Raw genomic sequence first — 14,254 nt, forward strand, 5'->3', positions numbered from 1 at the left:
ACAAAAGGCAAAATAGACCAAAAAAGAGTTATGGGGAGAGAGGCCTTGGTGGCGGAGAATAGATGAGTGAGGCAGTGGTGCTGCGGAGAGTATTTTTTTTTACAGGCTAATTAAACAGAGATATGGGTTTGGAAGAGGTGAATCAATGGGGGGAGGGGATCTATTGCCTTTGATTGAGTGGGCCTCTACAAATGTCACGACCACGGATCAACCTGTCATCTACATCGGCAACCGTGTTCCAATCATCTTCTTCATCACGTTCCCTGCAGCGTGACCGTCAACTACACCAAGGTCCGCCGCCACCGATTGACGTCTTACTCTTGTTTGCGGCCACCGATCAACCTGCTCGCCATCATCACCGATCTCCCTCACCACTGACATTGCTTCTAGCTTTGTCCTCTATGTCCATTCCTACTTCTATCTACCATTGAAGCAATCATTCTAAGCACACCTAGATTTGGCCCAAATCCGACTAGGACCGACCCAATTTACTAATAGTTTTAACCAAGATCTTGTCCAATTTACCTGTTTTGTTGATATGTCTATGATTGAACACGTCAACATGCCACATAAATTGGGATACACATTTGTTGGATTGAGAATAAAATTGATATAAAAGTGAAAGTTGATAATTAAATTGAAATAAAGGTCAAAACTTGATAAAACTAAAAATTGATCATATGTTTATGATATATTAGTTTATTTGACTTAATATTTATTACATTATTATTGTGTCATTCTAAACAATAGTGAGTAGATTTAGGATAAGAGCATCACCAGTGCGCTTTCTTTTAGGACACACTCATGTCCAAATACCCGAACAGCCTCTCGAAGTCGAAAATAACCACAAAGAGAGTGCGATCAAATAACAGAAATAAAACTGAGAAATAGTTAAGCCGAAACGAACAAAGATTGATTTCAAGGGGTTCCCTTCCATGACAAGTTGATATAGTATTTTGGGTTTAAAATTTAGAAAAGGAATCATATGAATTTGTAATTTGGTTTTGGTTTGGGTTTGGGCCAAGTGTAAAATGGTTGGGTTTTGAAGCCGCTAATGTGTCAGGCTGTGAGCCGACTATTTGTTATTTGCGTGGCCTATGAAGAATGGTTACACCGTAAAGCTTAGAATTAAAAATCCTGGGCCGCCCGAGGAGGAGGTTCTTGTACATGGTGACAGATTTAAAATTTTGCCACGATGGAAGCAAGAAAAAGAAGCACCTGGCTTTAGATATCACACGGTTACGGTTGGTACCCAATAATAATAATAATAATAATAACCAAAGTAGACTAGAAAGCTAAAAATCAGACACGCAAAAGTGGGGATTGGGTTGGTGAGCTGGTTAATTAGAAGTTAAAAAAAACAGCCTCATCATCAGACCCAAATCAATAAACAGAGAGGCAAACAACTGAATCAAATAATAATTAACACGGAAGAAGACACACAATACAATCACACAAACAAACATAAATCCAGTTGAGGGCACACAATGGGGACGGCTGCAGCATCCCCCACGCCACGTTCTCTTAATAATTTCTCCGCCTCCCCATCCCCATCCCCATCTCACTTTCAAGATGACGAGGTTGCAATTGTGGATTGTGTTGCTAAGATTCCTCCCAACCACCTTCAAGTTCTCGCACTCAATAAAGTTATATTATTTATTACTAGGTTATAATTCCGTTGGTACATTTATAATTCTTTTTTAAAAAAAAATAATAATAATTGATATAAGGTTAGTTGGCATGTCACATAAGAAATTATTTCAAACACTATAAAAGATGTTATAAGACAGAGGGAGGGGATGCACAAACAAATAGTGGTGAATGTATTTAATATATATTGTTCGACGCTTCCATTTTGAGGTTGGGCTAACCTAAGCACGAGAGGGACGCCCGAGTCATTCGACACAATGAATCTGTGGATGAATGAATGGATATATATATATATAAAATAAGATGGTAAAAGTCGCTATGTGTCTGTCCTCTCCCTCGTCTGGAAGCTGACTAATGAATGATCGCTCTGCTTTTGTAATATTCTAAGCCAACGCAGAAAACGTGTCTCGCAAAGAATAAGAATTAATGCAGCAATAGCAACACTTGTTGGAATGGAATATTAATTTTGTCCACTAAGGTTATCCCTTTCACGCGGGTCGTAAGTATACCAATATAGTCTTCGAGATCGAGTTAATAATTACTCCCCTAAAGTTTGATTGGAAATTTTACATAAAAATTAACTAATTAAACATTGATTACGCCCAGATGAAACAAGAATTTACATACAGCCAGCCAGCCAGCCCAGTCCACTTCTACTTATTTTTGGACCGAATTGCCCCTTTCTAGAACGGGGAACATTTCGCCGGGTCATAACCCGGCACTCCAAGTGAGTCAAATCGGATTTTATTGCGACTCGTCTGCGAACGAGTTCGGGATGATAACGGCGTCAGCATCCCACCAGGTATCTCCATTAGATTCCGTCAAATTCTCCAATGGCCTCTTCACGTTCCTCATGTCGCCTACTCTCGACGCGCCGCCGACGTCCTCCATGACGTAGACCTTCTCCACGCCGCCGGAACCTATACCCACCACCTTCCCCCGCAGTGGCCGCCACTGCGTGTGTATCGCCGGAGTCTGACCTCCAACCCTCGTATCGAAAACTCCTAAGAAAATATTGTCTCTTTTATTCGATCCGGCTGAATATATAACCGCCGGCGAAGAGATAGACATGGCCGGAATCTCACATCCCCGGCTAGAAAAGGAGCTAACTTTCTGATCTTTGTTCAGATCCCAAATCGAAACAACACTCTCGGACTCATCTTCTGGTTCTGACCATAACCCAATACTGTCCCACAGCTTCACAACGTTCTTGCCGCTGCCAAGCTCCGACCACCAGTGCCTATCGCCGCCGCTGCGACGCCGACGTTGCCGCAAATCGCGACCCGAACCAGCGACGGAGAACACTTCATCGACTGGATGTCGATCCTGAAACGAGGTCGTAGGCTCGTCGTCCTCTTCGTCGTTCTCCGATGAATCCGAGGAGCAGGACCGGTCTTCATCGTCCTCCTCGTCGAGCTGCTGGGTCCACCGAGGTCCTGAAGAAAGTAAGAACTTATCTTTGCAGAATCGAAGAACTAAAAGCTTGATTCTGGTGATTACGCCGCTGAAAGTAGCGACCAAGGCTAGAATCAAAGCGCCCCATTTCCAGAAACTGTACACTTGAGGGACTTTTCCGATGCCGGGAAGGGAGAAGAATCGCGACAGCAGAGATGGGTTTTGCAGACCGTTCATGCCTGCTTGAAAACTGGTTAGGATATCCGGAATCTCCATATATATACAAGCAAGCAAGTTGAACGTTCGAGACTCAGATCCAGGAAACTAAGGCTGTGTTTATGAATGCAGAACCACAGTTTTTCTTGATGAAAAATGATGCGAATGGAAGGAAGGAGAAGCTGAGAAAGCCAGAGGTTGATATTTATAGTGGCCCAAATAATTCTTCAACGACGCTTCGGGATAATCTTCTTGAAAGGAAAAGTAACCCAATCAGCATTTTCCCGTCAATGCAACAGTAAATTAAATTCATTCTATGAATTTGTCAAAAGTTATCTACTACTCCATATTTAGAAATATATATATGTATATATAAATTATCATACAATACCAACATGAGAACCTAGTTTTATAATTGGATATATTTTAAGAAAATGGTACTTTGTGAAATCAAAGTCAATCTTCATCCCTCTTAACGTAATCACCAGGTAATCAGGTTGTATTGAATATTTTCTATTTTTAGGGTTTGAGGTATTGAATATTTTCTCGTGGTGGAGCAAGCATTGTTTAATGTTAATGGTAAGAGCAAAAACAAAAACAAAAACAAAATAGAAGGGGATGGGTTTTACGCGGCGGAGGGCGATTGGATTTGGAGTAAGAGTGGATGGATTCGCCAACTCAGAAAAGTACCGAACTTTTGGAGGAATTTGAGATGATAGAGAGAGAGAGAGCGTTTGAGTCAGCAGATGAGGCATGATCTGGTGTGTCATTGACGAGTCAGCAGTTCTGATGCCGAAGATCTGGTCCGTTGGTCTTCCTACACCCTGTCGATCCTCGTATAATTTAATCCCATTTTTGTGGTGGCTGTGTTGTAGATGGTCAACCGCTGAGATATTGACACGCGGCAACTTGTTCATTGCTTGTGGGACGCTGCTACTACTTTGCTTTTTTGTGGGTGTCTCTCTTTCCACCCATTTTAATTATTGTGCTAGGGTTGGTTGGTTGGTTTGTTTGTTTATTATCTGGTGGTGGGTGTCCAATTTGTTTGCTTCTTTGTTTGCTTGTGTTACTTAGTGTGATGTTGATGAGGCGAGGCTGGGAGTGGGGTGCATGGGGTGTCCTTACTCCTCAGAAATCATCTGCCTATATATGCTGCCCCCTCCCCGGAGCCACACGATCATTGTATTCACAAGTAGATTAAAAGATTTCCAGAATTTTCTTGAGAATTTTCCGGGAAAACTCAAAAGTTTTTAGGCGTCAAAATTTTATGATACAACTGTCACGGAAAGGGAAGAGAGAGATCGTCTACAACAGCATATGTTATGCATGTGAAAATAGCCTCAAAAGCCAAACAGGTGGGCTGGGCTAGGTTGGAAAAAATTAAGGGTGAGCTGAACTAAATTTGGATTGAGCTATTATTAAAAAAATTATCTTATAAATTTAAATTTTATTGTGAACTGGCCTAAGCCCACCACACAGCTCACTAATAAATCCACCCTGCCCAAAGGCCTAGAGCCTGGAAAGTGGTAACCTCCTCCTAGATTTTTTAGGAAGTACGACGAGATTAATTGTTTGATTAATACTAAGCATTTCCGGTGAATTCATCACAACATTTGCTTAATGCATGCATGCATGCACAATCAAAATTAAGAATATTTTATAACGAACTCTCGTGGATAATAATGATAAAATTCAAGCACAGAAATTGCCAATTGGACACCACCACAAGATAACTCAAGCTCCATGCACACATGACTTTAGAATTAATGGTTAAGAACTAGAGTTTCCTTGATATGGTATTTGTTGACCTTACCATACCAACGGTTGTTACATATTAAGTGGTTATGGGCCACAAAATAAAGCTCTGTTGGGGTGGCAGGCACTAATTGCCAGTCTCAAAAGATGGTGTCTATTTTCAAAATTCTAAAAACAAAAATTGAATATGTTATTTAATAAAAATATTTCTTTTTATACGTTAAATAAATACCTGTAATAATTTTCTTAAATATTTTTAATAAAAATAATTTCAAATTTAATAAAATAATTTTTAGGAATTATGTAAGTATATAATTAGTTATAACTTATAATTTCAAAAAATAATAATTACAAATTAAAAAGATAGAAACAGAGAAGTTGATGCAGACTCAATCAAATCTAATCTAATCCATGTTCAATTTTGTTTCTTAATCAAACAAACTAATATGTGAAATGCATTAGAACACACAATCATTAAAAATGAACAGGGCAATTAAGCATCCTTAAATCTGTAAATGAAATTGTCTCATCATCAAGAAGGCCAACGTATGAATAAAATATGCTAAAAAAAACTTGGCCACTGTTTGATCTATAAATTTCCTAATCCTAATCATGTGAAATGTTCCTTGGCACGTATTCTTTCTTGTTCTTATTGTTTTGACACTCTTCTCCATTTCCTCTTGCAATACATACTGTTAGGAAGAGATCACTCACATCATCAAACAGAAATTAAGAAAAAGAAGAGGCACCAATTTAAAGTCAAAGCGTCACAGATTTGAACATAAAACAATAACTATATGCACTTGATCCTCTTTACATAAAAACAAGCAATTCATACATTTAAGTTCAAAGTGTAATTCATCGTCCTGCTTCGTAGAGACACAGCATAGTTGGATATTAGATTTGAGGATTCGAATGCATCATCCATCACACCAACATTTACTTAATTGGATAAATACAAACCGCGACATAAACTGTGTTGGTAAAGGTTTAAGCTTTCATTCTGGTTTCTTTACAACAAGAACAGAGCAACTGGCATTATCAACATAGTGGCTGCTACTATTCCCTAGAAGAGCCCTGCATCAACAATCAACGACTTCTCAGGACCTTACAATAATCAATTTGGACTTTAAGATCTAAAATCACATCATACTGCTCAAATGATTTGTGGGATTTTCCATTCAAATGATGCTTCCAAAGCAATTTTTTTTATGCTTTCAAGTCCTAATTTTTATTGTTGTCTTCAAGATCCAAATTTGGTTTTATGATTGTTTTAAGGAGAATATCCATTACTCCAGAAGAGGAACGGAGGACCATCGAAGTTTACCAAAGTTTTTCACATGTCATGGACAATAAACAATATCTAGCTCTCATGAATATAGATGGAAAAGAATCTGAAGAATTACATGAAGAAGATATGAAGAATGCTTTATACTTTCGTTAAGGAGGGAAACTAACCTCCTGATTTTTCCCACCTCAGGATCTCCTAAAACCAGTAAACTGATGTTGTGCTTCTTAACTGCATTACATATAGCCTGCTTAGGATCCCCAGCCTCTGCCATTGTTTCGGCTTTTACCTGTAAAGAAGAAAGGTTAGTGAGTTTTTTCCCTCAGGTCTGAGCTAAACCCAAAGCCAAATCGATCTTGATCTACTACATTTTTCTTTTTCTTTTTCTACACAAACATCATGGGGTCCAACCAGACCAAGCAGAGCCAAACTAATTTGGTTCAATTCACAGGCTTACAAGTTCAGTTTTCAATCAAGTTCAATCTACATACTATTAAGTTCAGTTATTTATTAGAAATTATTGTTGAAACAAAATATCAACCAAACACAATGCCCTTCACCATTTCAAGTACAACTCGAAATAAAGATTTTAACAACTAAAACCTAACAGGGAAAAAAAAAGAAAAAAAATCTAATGCAAACCAACTGCTCAACTAATTTGATTTCCATCCGGATGAGTTGGTCAGGATTTGAGTCTGAAAATGGTTACCTGAGAATTAAATGAAAAGTATCCGTTCGGCTAATTTTAAACCTAGAGCCAAGAACACTACATTAAAGTTGAACTAAACCACAACCCAAAAAGATCAAGTTGGTTCTGTTTAACTGTTTGTTTCGGTTATTTTTCTGCAACTCTGAGTCTGTTCCAAAAAGGGGATAAGCAAAACATTGTGATTAGACGAATGACTAGTAAAGGGTTGTTGACATCCCAGAATCAATTATTAGTATGAGGTTAATTAAGATGTGACTCAACTAAGGCTGTCTCCAACACAGGTATCCTCCGCTCGCCAAGCAAAAATTTTAGCGAGGGGGGAGGGAAGAAGCTGCTCCAATGCAGCTCGCCATTGAGGGGTCTGCTCGCCATCCAAATAGTGACAACGCTTTTTACTCTCGCCAAATATAACGATTACCATCCCTCGCCTCAACCCTCGCCATCTCTTCACGAACACAGCAGCCGATTGCCGCCGGCGGTCGGACACGAAACATAGGGAGAGGCCCACAGCCAAAGAAGACGACTAGAGGTGGCGAAGGAGGAGACGAACAGACGCGGTGAGTCCGAGGAGATGAACCTTTTCAAGCAGTGACGCGGCGAAGGAGGTCAGGCGGCGAAGACGAAGAGGCGCAAAGGAGGTCAGGCGACGAACAGATAAATAGTAATATTTATTATTAAATTATAAAATAATATTAAATTTTTATAATAGTAAAAATTATAGGTAAGGTAAAAAAATTAAAATTGAAATTTATTAATAAATAAATAAAATAAAGAATCAAATATAAAGTAAAATTGAGAGTGTAAGTATTTTTTGGGATAAAAAAAAATAAAAAATAAATTATTTATAATATAATAAAAAATAAAATAAGAAGTGTGGTTTGAGATAGTCTAGGTAAAGTTCACACATTATCTCTTTTACTCACAAGAGTGCATGTGTACCCAAAAAGTAGAAAACAAAAACAGAAAAATTACAAAAGAGTTATGCAGTTTGCTCAATTGTGACTGCATCTATGTCCAGCTTATCTAGAGCCCAGTGAAATTATTATTAAGAAAATCCAACCTATTTATTATAAGTCAAATAAAATAGGAAAGAACCCCATCACCCACTAAAACATGATTCATAAACATAGAGGGTCTCATTTGGGGGCTATTTGTTGTGCCCATTGAGTATTACCCGGTACCCATACTACAAAGGGAAATCGATTGGTAAAAGAAATGATACAGATATTCGAACAAATACCCAATAATAATGATAAGATAGCAAGGGTGCCAAAAGAAATTAAAAAGATCAAAGTACATGTGGCAAGAATAATTTGATGAACAGGCAGCTGCTATCTTTGTCTTATGAAAATGAGAACAAGAGCATAATAATACCCCATGGATGGCACAGATATTCTTGGCCTTCTCTAAAATCCCCTTTGAAACCATCTGGTCCTGGAAAGAGTTGCTGTATTCAGTATCTGCCATCAAAAAATATTGAGGAAGACGTTAGTGGTTCTGTAAGCATCCCGATTCAAAGCATGCCAAGCATCAGAAATTAATTGCAGGTAACGTCATTTAGTTTCAGTAAAATAAAATCTCATGTATATGTATAAAGGAAGTGAAAGAAAAGCAGGGGAAAGTGGTTTCGTCTGTTTGTCTTATTAAAGAAGAATAGAAGAACCCTGGGCGCATGGCACCAAGTGCTAAAGTTCTCAAGTTTGGAATTGGAAGTGGCCGGAGATCAACTTTGGCTAAAAATAGATCAGGGAAAAAGGCGAGTTTCCTCTCAAACTAAGCAGCCGAAGCCCGAATACTTGGGTCATAAAAAAAAAAAAAAAAAAAATAGAATAGATGAAGTTAAAAAATTCTTTCTTTCTTTTTTTTAATTCAAAGGAAGAGTAAAAGAAAAGCAAGCTGAAACTATTATATGTTTAGAAAAAAGAAAGCTGTAAACGGATAGAACCCTCTTTTTCCCGAATTCCGTTTTTCCTTTTTATCTTTCCCTTTTTCTTTTCTACATAAGAATCAAGCAAAGTAAAGACGGTAACACACAGGTTTGTTCCGTTACTTTTCTGGTTCTGAAATTAAACAAACTCGAAGACAAATGCGTCTAGTAACTGTAAAAAACAAAATCCTAATTACAAGAAATGAAAGAAGACAATCTTCGGCTGAACAATGGTCTATTGAGGGTCTCTAATATTTCTGAAAACAATGTGAATAAAAGTGAAAAATTGATCGAACCCAAAACATATAGAATCGTCAATCAAATGATTTTTGAAGAGAGAGAGAGAGAGAGGAGTTAACTGGTTAAGATGGGGCAGGGCAAGCGGGCGTGGGCAACAGAGGCATTGAAGACGGATAGACTGATAGGAGACGGGGGCTGAACCATGAAGATGTAGAGGGGATTGCCGGAGGCGTTGATGGATTCCTTTAGATTTTGGAGAACCCACTTGAGAGCGTAGTAACTGGACATGCTCTCGTCGATCGCCACCATCAACTTGGCCTTCCTCGGCTCCTCACCCATTTCCCTTCTCCTCTTTAGTCTTTAGTTTCCACTTTTCAGACTTTCAGTGTGTGTGTGGGTGGGTGGGTGGGTGGGTATATATATATATATATATAGATATGGTTAAGCAGTTAGGGATCAGAGAGAGATATAGATATGGTTAAGCAGTTAGGGATGAGAGAGAGAGAGAGTGGGTATTGACTGAGCTTAACCGGGACACCAGCAAACGCATAAGAAGAAATTGGAAATAAGTAGACGATGGAGGGTCATTTCTTGCAACATTAAAAATATCTCATTGGAGCGTAACCGGGACACCCGCACACGCATAACAAGAAATTGGAACTAACTAGACGATGAAGGGTCATTTCCAGTAACATTACAAATATCTCATTGGAGCGGAATCTAAATAAATTTAGAATTAGTTCATCGCTGAACTTTTGACTCTGGTGTGGTCTAGTCTCTGTGAATTGAAGTGCATGGATTAGCATTTTTTATTTCTGATGGTATTTTAGTGGGTAATAAATTTCTGTCTTCTCCTCAACATTCTCTATGTTATGTAGATACAAACAGTTGTTTGATCATCTCATTTGTTATATAAAATTTAGGATTTTAAATTCATTATTTTGTCACATACTTGTAAGGATTTAAGATGACTTATAACTGTGATTTCAAGTCACGTAATTAAAATTCTTTTATTTAAATGCATACTTACTTAAATGTACACACACACACACACACAAAAAAAAAAAAAAAAAAAACCCTAATATTAATTTAAGGAGAGGGGTTAGGAATAGGATACCTATTATTGCATTGCACACGCGTATTTACTGAAATTCAGACTTGCCCTTCATATAAACCTTTGCCACTAGTTTAACATTAATTTTTAATTAAACAAGTGATTATTAGTTAACCAAAAAAAAAAAAATCATATTTTCATATTGGAATGGAAGCCACGTATAGGATTTTCCAAGGTGACATGACAATGAGTGGAGCCTCGGAAGTCACTCCCACCGACCCAAAAACTAGCATTTGATGGGAACTTAAAAAGGCCTCCTCCTCCCGGTGGATAATGAAACAACTAAAACACAAAACAGGCCGCTTCCTATCTCATCAACTGACACATAATTGGATACGTTTCTTCATTTTTGTTTCTGTTTCTGTGGGTTCGATTGAATTTGAAACTACCCACAGCTATATATACATAATAAAAATTACTTTTTAAGAAAAACAAATTATATTATTAATTTTTAAATTTAATATTATATAACAAATTAGTTACTGTACTCTTAACTTTTGCTATCATTATCATTAAATTTTAATTTTTAACCAAATTTTATTAATAAATATTGACGTGATATACATTAATATAAACTTGAAAATTACTTAATATTAAAATTAATATAAACTTTAGAGTCAAGTAAATTTGAAAATTACTTAATATATATTATATTAGTTTTTGTTAGTAGAATTTGAGAAAAAATTAAAAGAGCAACTGATTATAACAAACATCAAAATTTAATGTCTCAAATGAAAAGAATTAAACTAAGATAATTAATTTGTTATGAAATATAAAATTTAAAAATTAATGATGTAATTTATTAAAACAATAATACTTTTTTAAAAAAAAAAAGAATATCATGTCCCTTTCAACAAAACAAAGCAAAAATAAAAAAGGCAAGTCTCGTGAAATTGTAGGCTTGCTTCTGGCCCAAGCCTTCGCCCTTTGCAAGAAAAAGTTAAGACAGTGGTGAGCCCCCACCCCCACCCCCACCAATGAATCTAATCACACTTTTTAGAGAGACTAGACTGCATTAAAATTTTTATCTTCATTTGTTCCTCCATGGATGAGGCTTTTCACCACATAATAATGGGCTTCTAATTCAAAAATAAAAAATAAAACTTAATATTGTGGGTGCGGGTTTGATTGGATCAGTCTAGCTACACAAAAATTAGAATACTAAAAATATTGTATGAGAGTTGTATTAATTAATTAATTAAATAGATATGACGAGTAGAGTAGTGCATAGAAAGGAAAGAATCTATTCCAAAGTTTGTGTTAGCTCTCTGGCGTGGCGTGGCGTGTTTGAGCGAGCAAGCTTGCTTTAAGAAAAGTGAGATTATTATAGAATATTTAGAAATGTTTTCTTTGAAAGGAATATTTACTTGTGATATTCTTAATAATAATATTTATGTACATAATAAATATCATTAAAATTTGATAACTAAATATTTAAATAATCTTCTTTTCGTAAAAAGTTAAAAAGCGGACTTCAAATCAGCTTGCTTTAACATTTTGAGGTCCAACCTTAACCTCCCTAACCGCAACGTTGAAACTTGCAAGACACAAGTGAGGCCCAGGAGGTGGCGTAAAAGGAAGGATATCATATGTCATATCTATACGTATGTATGGAATCAATCATCCAACACGCTTTATGATTTGACGTCTGCTCCATCATATTATTTATTACTAAATCGAGTCCGTCCTTCTATTTTTGTAAATTATCTTGAAGATGCTTATTCTGCTTCCCTCTCATTAATTTCTACCATTTTTAAAACTGCATATCCAATAAATTTGTTAATTAACAAATTGCTAATATTGAGAGGAGAGTAGCCCTTTTTTGATAATTTTTTGTTTTGTCTTTATGTTTATGGAGAATTACCACCACTGCTGCTGCTGCTGCTACTACTACTTGTCTGGCCTATTATGTTATATATGTTGTTGCTCTGTCATTTTCAAAATGTTACGTCGGCAACCCACCCATTCTTAGTTAGCCTGCCTGCCTGGCCTGGAGTATAAATTGAGATCAGAAGCAGTAAAATATGGGATTTTAATTTGGAAAAGAGATCCAAACGCATGTTTGTCTAATCTGATGCATCCGTAAACGTGGGATGAACAATGATGGCGCGCCAACCATGCGACGCACGCAGGCTACCTTACCTCCTCATTTATACACACATATTACACGGGCTAGCTGCCAAATTAATAATGATGTTTGTACAATGATGCTTTCTTTTTTGGTATGCTTAATATATATAAATGGATATCCATCCAGATTTAGTACAACACTAACCAACCTCCATCCCATTTATTTAAATTTAAAATGATAAAGGTATATATGTATCTTCAGAAAAAAAAATTTGGAACACTCTAAATTTTTAAAATGTTTTATTAAATATTTTAATTTAAAAAATATAATTATTAAATTCTTTTTAATTTATATTAAATTACATATATTTCTATACTTTACCAAAAAAAAACTATGTGACACCATGATTTTTTAAAAAAAAAAATTAACAAGTGAAACTATTAAACACTTTTTAAGCAAATTTGAGTGCCACATAATTTTTTGACAAAGTACAAAAGTAAATTTAATTTAATACAAATTAAAAATAATTTAATAATTCTAATCTTTTAAAATAAAAGTGTCTAATGAAACATTTTAAAAGTTTAAGATACCACAAGATTTTTTTACTAAAATACAGAAATACATTTATTCCTTCACCCATTTAAAATCTCAGCATCACATATATATCACTAAATCACAATTCTCACCCACTTTTGGAATGACCACCCTTGCGCGGCACTCAGTGCTTGTACCTTGAATTACACCAGGAAAGATAAATTGTAAGTTGGGCTTTCAACCTTTGCATAGGCAAAGAATCGAACTTGCAACCCACCAGATTGATATCGATATATTACTCATCCAACCATCCAACCTATGCCCTAAAGGCAGTTCTACCACCTACTCTTAGTCTTAGATTTGTGTTGCTAGCTTCCACATAGGGTTATCAATGACCGTAGAAAAAGTCAAAAGAGTTGTCGGCCACACTAGGGGTAGCCAAAACATACCCAAACCAAAATAATAATAAAAGTAAATTAAACACAATACACAAAAAAAAATAAATTATTGTCCATGTCAGATAACATAAGATTTATCAAATGTAGGTAATTTGAGAAAGGGGGATATGTGTAACACCCCACTTTCTCGGGTATGCTATAACTTAAGAAATTTGGGATATATTTTTTTTTCTTAAAAACAATCTTAACGTCATATTAATTTCTAAAATTTCTCATTTACCTGTCTAACATGAGAACTATCATACATCATAAATGCTAGACTAGGTATTCACCAATAGCGGAAGCATGAATCGAACCTAAGTATACATCAAACCATATTAATAATACATGATCACTTCGGACATATCCCATAATAAAAAACTATTCATCAATAAAGCATAAGTTTTTCAACATGACTTAAAACATAACATAACAAAATCTTCATGAATAAGCAGAACATCAAATCTACACGTAGAATCCATTGGTTACATCATCGCGTGCGTCGAACCCTAACTTTACCATTAACCATAAATAAGATTATACATCGTCATTGCTCAAAACGTTCAGAATTTGATGTAGCAGAACTTAAACATATGAGCTACATAACATTCAATCATTACATCTTGCACTTTGATAAGTGTCATATCATGCCTCATTCATCTTCGTTTCTGTTACAATCTCCATTTGAAACTTTTGAATATTCTAAGGGAAAATCTCAAGTTAGATGATGAATCATTTAAATAAGGAACAATAAACATATTTCGTGCATGAATGCAAAATACAACATAACATCATTCATTTAGTTTGAGTCGACCGCACCCAACTGATGTTCTCTACTTTTATAGCCTTCTTACTAGGATGAGGTGTATAGGTGCACCCTTGGCAGAGTAGCAACGCCAATCCTTAATCTCAAACCCT

The 14,254-nt window shown here is 36.2% G+C and overlaps 2 protein-coding genes across 2 annotated transcripts; both read right to left on the reverse strand.

Annotated features, from left to right (window-relative positions):
• Positions 1–2,154: 2,154 nt before the first annotated feature.
• Positions 2,155–3,478, reverse strand: LOC127796527 (uncharacterized). Its single transcript, XM_052328700.1, has one exon. The coding sequence runs from the start codon at positions 3,319–3,321 to the stop codon at positions 2,395–2,397; it is 927 nt and encodes a 308-aa protein (XP_052184660.1). The 5' UTR covers positions 3,322–3,478; the 3' UTR covers positions 2,155–2,394.
• A 2,267-nt stretch (positions 3,479–5,745) lies between these two features.
• On the reverse strand, positions 5,746–9,721 carry LOC127796497 (uncharacterized). The gene is made up of 4 exons (XM_052328655.1): positions 9,300–9,721; positions 8,388–8,473; positions 6,475–6,593; positions 5,746–6,093 (listed from the first exon to the last, which is right to left on the reverse strand). Exons 1-4 carry the CDS (start codon positions 9,517–9,519, stop codon positions 6,015–6,017), a joined length of 504 nt encoding a protein of 167 aa, XP_052184615.1. The 5' UTR covers positions 9,520–9,721; the 3' UTR covers positions 5,746–6,014.
• Between the last annotated feature and the right edge of the window lie 4,533 nt (positions 9,722–14,254).

This window comes from Diospyros lotus, chromosome 3 (genome assembly GCF_014633365.1).
Source record: "Diospyros lotus cultivar Yz01 chromosome 3, ASM1463336v1, whole genome shotgun sequence".
Classification (NCBI taxonomy): Eukaryota; Viridiplantae; Streptophyta; class Magnoliopsida; order Ericales; family Ebenaceae; genus Diospyros; species Diospyros lotus.